Raw genomic sequence first — 8976 nt, forward strand, 5'->3', positions numbered from 1 at the left:
GTGCATCTCGGAGCTATAAATCTCTGAAGAGGAAGCTGGGGGGTGTCTTAAGAGAATTCCACAGCGCTCTTGCGAAACGGATTGCCAGAGTCTTCCCAGTGAAGCCGTGACACTTGCCATCAAGATAGCTTGTGCATGTTTCACTTGTGGAAATTTACAACCGCAATGTGTTGGGGGTTGGTAAAAAGCAACTCAAACTACTGGTTTAAATGGGTGATTATTATTTTCTAATTATTATTGCTAATTGTTAAGGAGAAGGGCTGTAGCTCAGTGGCAGGGCCTCTGCTCTGCGTGGAGAAGGACCCAGGTTCAACCCTTGCCATCTCTAGGTAGGACTGGGAGAGAACTATGTCTGAAATCCTAGAGGGCTGCTGCCAGTCAGTGTAGACATTACTGAACTAGATGGTCTGATCATCTGGCATGGTATAAGACAGCTTCCTGTGCTCCTTTGTTTGCTTGCTTGTTTATTATTTTATTAAAACATTTCTAGACTGCCCTTCAACCCTCTGTGTATGCAACAGTGATGTGCAATATGCATGAGTAAACTTAACATGTCACCAAAATGAAACAGAAAAAATGAGACAATTCTAAACCCATATGAACTAACTGAAGTAACCCACTTTAAAAACACCTTGGCAGAAGTGAATGTAAAGTCAGTGTTAACTATACACCTTTGGGAAGGCCGTTCCAAATGTTTGGGGCTATCAAAGAGAAGGCTCTTTTCACTGATGGTGGATAACTAACTGCACTTAGGATAACTAACCTCACTTTAGAGGCTGATATAGGAAGAGGCGATCCTTCAGGTATTTGAGTCCCAAGCCATTTCTCAGAAACAAACAGGCACCCAGCATAATAGGTGCGGAGTAATATGACTAAATCCTGATGGGGAGGGAGACGATATTACAGATGAAGGGAACACCTGGTACTGGGGGTAATAGCTACATTGATGCACAGGAACCTGAGGCAGTGCTACAGAAACCTGCTAAATGTCAGGAAACTAGAAGAAGGTAGCAGGGAATGACTCAGTTGTCTCTATACTAATGCACAGAGTATGGGAAACGAGCAAGATAAAGTTGAGCTCTTAATACAGGTTGACAAATACAATCTAATAGACATTACTGAAACCTGGTGGAATAAGATTCATGACTGGAGTGTAGAAATTGGAGGTTTAACCTATTCAAAAGGAATAAACCAAACAAGAAGGGGGGAGGAGTAGCATTATATGTAAAGGATTTGTAAACCTAGGAAGAGATTCATAACTTGGGAGTATGGAAGGCAGATTGAGAGTATATGAGTAAAAACTGTAGGAGAGGGAAACAGCTGTGACCTTCCTGCTATAGACCTCCAAGTGGGATGGAATACTTGAATGCAGATTACCAAATTACTGGAGCAGATTACCAAACATTCAAAAAGGAGAGTTATAGCAGTCATGGGAGACTTCAACTACCCTGGTATCTGTTGGAACTCAAACTCTGCTAAGAATGTAAAGTCCAACAAACTCCTCCATTGCCTTGCTGACTATTTCATTTCTCAGAAGGCAGAAAGACAAGCTGGAAGTACTGAGAATCTTGGGAAGCAGTGATCATGTCCTCTTGGGTTTCATGATACAGAGGCAAGGGAAAGCTGGGTGTGGCCAGGCATGCACTCTGCACTTTTTGAGAGCTGATTTCAAAAAGCTTAAGGAACTGCTGAGTGAGTTCCCATGTTCAGAAATGCTTAAAGAGAAGGGAGTCCAAGATGGATGTGAGTTTCTTAAAGGTGAAATACCGAAGGCACAAATGCTGACAATTCCAACAAGAAAGAAAAGCGGGAGGCTTCTAAAGAAACCTATGTGGCTGCGTAAGGAGCTTACAGATGAGCTGAGATTTAATAAAGGCATGTATAAGAAATGGAAGAAAGGGGAAATTATGAAGGAAGAGGATACACAAGTAGCCAACAGTTGCAGGGAGAAGGTTGGGGAGGGGTAAAGCTCAGAATGAGCCCAGGTTTGCAAGCGAGGTTTTAAACAGTAACAGGTTTATTCTGCTATGTTCGAAACTTTCTGAGCTCTCTATGTCTTTGGGGAAGGGGGGGAATGTTTTCCAGAGACTGTGAATCTGTTAACTCTTTCTCTTCTAATGTTTCTTCTGCTAGCTGTTCCCCATCCAGTATTTCCCAGCTTCTGCCTTCTGAACTATGCCCCTCTGCAAACCACTGTTCCAAACCAATACTGTCCTCCTGCTCTTAGGAAGATTCAGGATCAGGAGGAGGGGGTGGCTCCCACCATTCTTCCTCAGTGCAGCCCTCCTCAGCATGGTCCCTGACAGTAAGGCCCCAGTTTCAGGCCCAGACATTTCCATCTTAAAAAAGAAAAGAAAAAAGATTAGGTTTCCAGGCAATGGGAACGATCGCTTCTACTAGACCCTTCAGAGCCATTGCCACTCAAAAGTAGACAATTCTGGCCTCAGGTGGACAAATAGCCTGACCTGCAAAGGGACAGATGCCTGTCTTCCTAAGAGAATATTTGTCATTTGGAGCTCCTGGCATTCCTGTTAAATCCCTCCACCCTCTGTGGAAGTCTATCTTGTCACACACCCCTCTCCATTATCATACATATTTCTGTGCCCACACAAACCCCGGGATCCATTTGCGGGTGACTCATTTTTCCTTTAGACAGTGAGATGAGCCGAGCGGGGAGAGAGAGAGAGAGAGAGAAATCCAGAGGGGCAAAATACACTTGGAAAGACCAGAGTCCTCTTGAATAGCACTCAACGCTCTGTCGAGGTCACTCTCCACTTGCCACTGTCTCTCCGCTCCTTGTGATTACAGAAAAGCGCAGCGGAGATGAGTACATCTGATTGCTGGCCCAGTGGGGAAGTGAGTGTGGAACATTGCTTGTAGAATCATAGAGTTGTGGAGCTGGAAGGAACCCCTGAGGGTTATCTTGCTCAGCCCCCTGCAATGCGGGAATCACTGCTAAAGAATCACTGACAGGTGGCCATCCAACCTCTGCTTTAAGCAGCTCCAACGAAGGGAAGTCCACCACCTTCTAAGAAAGTCTCTTATGCTGCTGAACGGCTCTCGCCATTAGGGAGCTCTTCCTAATGCTTAGTCGGAATCTCCTTTCTTGTCATTAGAATCCGTTGGTCCAAGCCCTGCTTGCTGGAACTGCAGAATGCTCCATTGTCAATGGGACCGCCCTCCAGATATTTGAAGATTGCTATCTGTCAGGGACTGGGCAGAGGAGGAATGGTGGAGACCGCCTCCCCTTCTTGACCCTTCCAGCGAGGAGGAAGAGGATGACAGTATAGATTTACAACAGGGGTTTGAGGGAGGTCGCAGCTCAGAGGCAGATGAGGGGGAAAGTTGGGAAATCATGGGAGAGCCAGAACAACGACAGCCAGCTGACACATTGTCATTAGAAAGCATTCCAGACCCTCCCTCTCCCAGAACCCAGCGAGCTTTAAAAGTAGGAGAGCAAAGAGCTCAAAGACAGAGGGCACGTAGCAGCACCCGTAGAGTTGGCGATGAGAATGACGAATGAGGAAGTGGGAGACAAGGAGGGTGGAGATTCACTCGGGACAACACCATTATCCAAGAGGCTGGGTTCTATAGCCTTTCTCTTTAAAGATTGAAATAAAAAAGGACGGTAAGAAACTTTCCTTTGTCTTTATACTTTCCTGGGCAACCAGCCGGGAACCGCTGACAGCATCCTGACACTATCATATGGCTTGGCGTTTCTCAAACTTACTCAACTTTAATAATAACTTTAATAATAACTCTACCCTTTTCTAATAGGGCCGTCTCCCCCCGTGGCACCTGGCTCTATGTGGATGAGGGTATATGGATCATTTCTGTTGGATTTTTATATGTAATAAAATATATGTATCTAAGCCCCCCATCCTCATCACAGGTACATTTACACCAACAGGCTGATCGTGATCTAGTGGTCAGTTGCGGGGTGCCCCTGGTCAATCTTTGGACCCCCTGAGAATTGTTACCCCCCCAAAAAAGGGGGGAACCCAGCTTTGGCTTCCTAAAAAAAGCTCAACAACATTGTCAGTGGGTAGATCACTGCCAGTTTTTCTTATACTGTGAGTAGATTGCAGTCTCTTGGGAGTTGGACGTGCCTGCACGAATGGTTCTTATCAATCCATGCAAATTATTGCTAGATAAATAATTGCATTTCTATTTCACCTTCTTCTCCAAAGAGCTGAAGGCACACATGGTTCTTCCCCCTCCTCAGTTAATCCCCACAACAACCCTGTGAGGTAGGATAGGCTGAGAGAGGCAGTGACTGGTCCAAGGTCACCCAGTGGTCGTCATATGGCCAAGCGGGGATTTGAACATGGTTCTCCCAGGTCCTCATTTAATCCACATAACAACCCTGTGAGGTTCAGAGGCAATGACTGCTGCCAGCAGCTTCAACAGTTCCATCAGAAATTTCCCACATGCCTTTCTTGCCTCATCTTTTACCACCGTAAGGACCAGTTGTATACTCTCTTTTTTTTTAAAGCCTGGCATGTGTTAGATTTTGTTCCCATTCATCCATGCACACCTGCTTAAGCTTCACAGCTGCAGCATACCTGGGAATCTTGGCTTCCTGTGCAGCATCTGCTTTTCCTGAAATGCTACAAGGTTCTGGTGCACCACTGATCCTTAATATGGCTGCGGGAGGCAGGGAGGGAAGAAGGTGCATTGCTTTCCATTCTGCGCCACATTTGTCACGTGCAATGCTGTTTCTATTCTGCCGCAGTTTGTCTTCTCCCCCAAAGCTACAGTATCCATCTTGCTACCGACTCTGGCGAAATTATGTAACCTACGTGATTAATTTCATCAATCATTTTGTCTTATTCCAGGTCTTCAGTAGGCACCAAAAATACATTGCCTATGTAAGATTTAAAGGGGGGGAGTTAAATGTAGGGGCCTCCACAAAAAAGGCCTGACTCCTACATCATATAGAATGGACCTCCTGAGAAGATGGCGTCTGCGGGAGGCCCTCTCCTGTAGAGCTCTGCGATCGATGGGGTATATAAGGGGTGAGATGCCTTTTCAGATAGCCTGGTCCCAGTAGGACTCTATACACCAAAGCCAGCACCTTCTGGTAGCTAATTGGCAGCATCTGTGGAGTAGGAGGTGTTGAGATCTGCCAGGATACCTCAGCAAAACCTCCATGAAAAAAAGCAGTATATCTGAACATCAGTTGCCAAGCTGGGAAAGAGCCATCCCCCTCTGGGGTCTACTCATGTAGTAGCTGGAGGCATTTGGGTCTTGACTGCAGAAAATAAGATACTGGATTAGCCCAAGGGCATTTTCATGTGCTCTAGCAGGCTCAGGCACGTCTCATTCCTGGCAGAAGGCAGCTCGCTCCTTCCTTCCGTCTCCCACCATTCCTTAAGGCAGTTTTCCCAGCAGAGCAGGAAGCCAGCGCCCTCTTTTATTATATTCCTGTGTGTTTTGTTTTTCTCTCCCCCAGCTCACCTTGCAGAGCACAAAGTCCCGTGTGGCCTTCTTCGAGGAGCTCTAGTAAGCAAGCCGGTTCTTTGCTCCTGAGCCAGCGCCCGACTGATGCGGACCCTCCGTTTGAGGACTCAGCCATAGCCGGCCACGAATCCCTCCTTCCCGGCTGCCCCCTGAACTGTGACCCCCTCTTCACGCGTTTTCGAAGAGTTTGACGTGACGCTCCCCTGCTTCGTACTTTGTAGTTTTTTTGGTTTTTAATAATCTTTGTATAACACACGACTGTGATATACCATTTAGCTTCTTCTTCCTTTTTTAAAAAAAGTGTTTGTATCGATTGTGACTTGTATTAACGTGCTCCCAAGACGGGGTAGGTGCGGCACCAGCATGAGACCCCTTTTTGCTTCCCACCTCTCTGTAGGGACACGACGCCGCTCCCTCCTGCGGACGAGAAAGGCGGCTCTTTCCTGAAGCTCCCATCAAGGAGCCTTTACCATCTAGCATGCTTTGTCTGCTAGCGCAAGACCCTATGTGCTCGTGGGTGGCAGAGTTTAAAGCTTGCGCGACAAAGGGATCCGGTGCAACAGTTGCACGGGAGTAAGCTTGTTGGGGAACAGCCGATCCTGGTGCAACAGCCGGTTCTTGTTGCGCGATCCATTGTGCGGCCATTGTGGGTGCTGCATATTCGTTCCCCCTTGCACAACAAGTGACTTCAACTTAGCTCCCTACATTCTGAACCAAATGGAAGGATAATCAGGGAGCCTCTCTTAGACGTCATGCTCTCTCCTTCCTTCTGAACCAAGCTGTCAGAGAGTAGTTGGGTGGGCTCTGAAGGAAGCTGCCTTCCACTGGGTCCACTTAGCTCAGTAGTGTCCACACCAATTGGCAGCGTCTCTCCGGGATTTGGGGCAGGGGGTCTCTCCCAGCAAAAGCAGATGCTCCAAAAACTGAACTACAATCCTTCCCCCATGCCATGTTGACCCAGGGTTTTGTATTTTGTTCTTGCACTTTGTTTCAAGGTATATCGTTTTAATCACGGGATTCGGGTTGGGGGTTTTTGTGCAAAAATTTGCTTCTCATAAGAACTGTGATAGCGTCAGAAACGGGGAGGGAGAAGTATGTGGAATTTGGGGGCCCAGAAGCCCCAACCCAAGGTGCTGTGGAAGATGCAGGACTTTTAGATGCAGAACAACAGAGCCCCTCCGCCATTTGACCCCTGCGAGATGTCCTGCCCCCAACCCATGCTAATCCACTGTGAGATTTTGAATTCTTAACTGACAGGGCAGGCGCCTCTTTGTAAAGACTCCTTTTTTGCTTTCTAAAGTTAAATTGAGTACTAGACTGCAGTGGCTTCATGCCTGAGAAAATACGTGTAGCTTTGCAAAAAAACACTCAGCATTCACTCCTGTGGGATGACAGTCAGGGAGCAACATGCATACACTAAACTACTCTCCCTCTCACTCACACACAAATCCTTTCCCTTCTCAGCTTCTTGCATTCTGATCTTCGGTCCTTTAAAAAAGAAACCCGCAACTCTTTGTGTACTGCAATACCTCAGTGAGAGACGATCTCTCTTGCTCAAAAGCCTCAGATGAATTTTCTAGCTTCCAAGCCTTTGCGCTGCCCCCTGGTCCCGTTGATCTCCTTTTTGTGCTGCTATCAAGGGATGCAATGACTAAAGGGGCCTGCCATTTTAAAGGTGGAGTGTCTATCGCTCTCAAAGTAGTGCTGTTCCCAAAATAAACATAAAACCCCAGCCGCGTTAGTTTCCGACTTCCAACATGGCCACCACGCCTGTAGGCTCACCTTGTCTCGCCTTTCCTTGTTTTCTGATGGATGGATTCGTACAAGTTCGAAAACAGGAGGAGTAGAGGGACCGGAGGAGGCTGAGCTTATAAGCAAAGGGTTGTTTCTGGGTTACTAGTAGCAGCACAGTGAGAAAGGCCCAGTCAGTCTGAACCTGGCCATCTTGTTTGAAAGATGCCAGATTAAAGGTGCATTGGGTGATGTCCTGTTCAGGATCCGCAAAACACCAACTGATTCTGCCTTGCATCACACAAAATTGGATGTAAACAGCTGGAGTTCCTGGACAGCTGAAAAGAGAGGCTCTTGCTTTGCCAGGCGAGTAAGAGAAATAAAACACCTGATGAAAGTTTAGGACTAGACAAATTCTTGGAGGCTATGTCTCTCACTGGCCACTATCTATGATGGCTGGGTTCCACCTCCACTGTCGGAGGCCGTATGCTTCTGAATGTAAGTAACTGGGAATCACAAGTGCAGACAGTTGCTGTTGTGCTCAGATCCTGCTTGTGGGCTTCCCATTGGAGCATCTGCTTGGCCACTGTGAGAACAGGATGCTGGACTAGATGGGCCATTGGCCTGATCCAGCAGCCAGGCTTTCTCTGTCTTTTGCCGGTAATGGCAAACCATGTTTTGGCTTAGATTGTCAAAGCCATTTTAAAGTCACCTTTTAGCTTTTTAAAGAGCAAACCCATGTGTTTTTTAAAATGCTGGTGTGCATCCTCACTTCACGTGGGCAGAGGCCCAAATCGTTTTACTGTGCATTTATCTGAATCCTTGAGAGAGCCACGGCACTTGCAGTAAAATAGGGCTTTGTTTCCTTAGACCAGCGGTTCTCAACCTGTGGGTCCCCAGATGTTGTTGGACTACAACTCCCATCATCCCTGAACTCTGGCCTTGCTAACTAGGGGTGATGGGAGTTGTAGTTCAACAACATCTGGGGACCTACAAGTTGAGAAAGACTGGCTTAGACAGTTGCCTTGGGTGTTACTCCAGCAGTGTTCATCCATTAGGAACTGGGCCAGATCTGCAGAGCTCTCTGGTTCCCACTGTTGCCAGAGTCCTCCTGATCCACCCTCCACTATCAATAGAAGGCTGCCATTGTCTTCTAGCCACGGTGGCTTTGCTCTGGGAGGAGAGACTGATCCTGCACTCAGATTCTGCTTTCTGAGTTTCCCAGGGGCATCCAGTTGACCCCCGAGAGAACAGGATGCTGGACTAGATGGGCCACTGGCCTGATCCAGCAGGGCTCTTCTTGACTTCACTGCTCAAAAGACCGCGTCCCAGACTTAAAGATATGGCCTGTGCCCACCCTGCATCGGTGGCACAGCATTTTAAGCTGGGTCTTCTCTGCATCGCATATCCGTAAACATTTTTTGGAAGCGGGCAAGTCAGGCCCTGGAACCAGGCCTGGGTTTGGTGGCCTTAACCACACGTGAGTCGAAGTTGCATTTCCTGCATTGGCTATCCAGGGGTTGCCAACTTTTTCTTTTTAAGGCATGTGGGTATCTTTGGAATTTGGAGTGGGTGGTGTGGGTGCCACTCCCTCTGGTTAGTTCTCTCGTTCACCCCAGCGTCGCCCAACCTCTCTCGCTGCATTTGGCTCCTGTACTGCAAATTGGGCAACCGTGGAGTAAAAAGCAAGGAGGGTGTGTGAGATGGTGGAGACAGATTTGCTGCCTGAAATACGAAACAGCATCTGACCCTCAGCATGGTCTCTGTCTGGAGGTAGGTAAT

At 47.5% G+C, this 8976-nt stretch overlaps 1 protein-coding gene across 5 annotated transcripts in view; it reads left to right on the top strand.

The window, feature by feature from the left end:
- NF2 (NF2, moesin-ezrin-radixin like (MERLIN) tumor suppressor) overlaps window positions 1-5777 on the top strand; it is a 101407-nt gene extending 95630 nt beyond the window's left edge. For all 5 annotated transcript variants that reach the window (XM_081174921.1, XM_081174923.1, XM_081174920.1 and 2 more), the window contains one exon: window positions 5456-5777. In XM_081174921.1, the coding sequence (XP_081031047.1) occupies window positions 5456-5506 (51 nt within the window). In that variant the 3' untranslated portion in view covers window positions 5507-5777. The remainder of the gene's footprint in view (window positions 1-5455) is intronic.
- The last annotated feature ends 3199 nt before the right edge of the window (window positions 5778-8976 follow it).

Source organism: Podarcis bocagei (genome assembly GCF_964188305.1).
Source record: "Podarcis bocagei genome assembly, chromosome: 16".
NCBI classification, from domain to species: domain Eukaryota; kingdom Metazoa; phylum Chordata; class Lepidosauria; order Squamata; family Lacertidae; genus Podarcis; species Podarcis bocagei.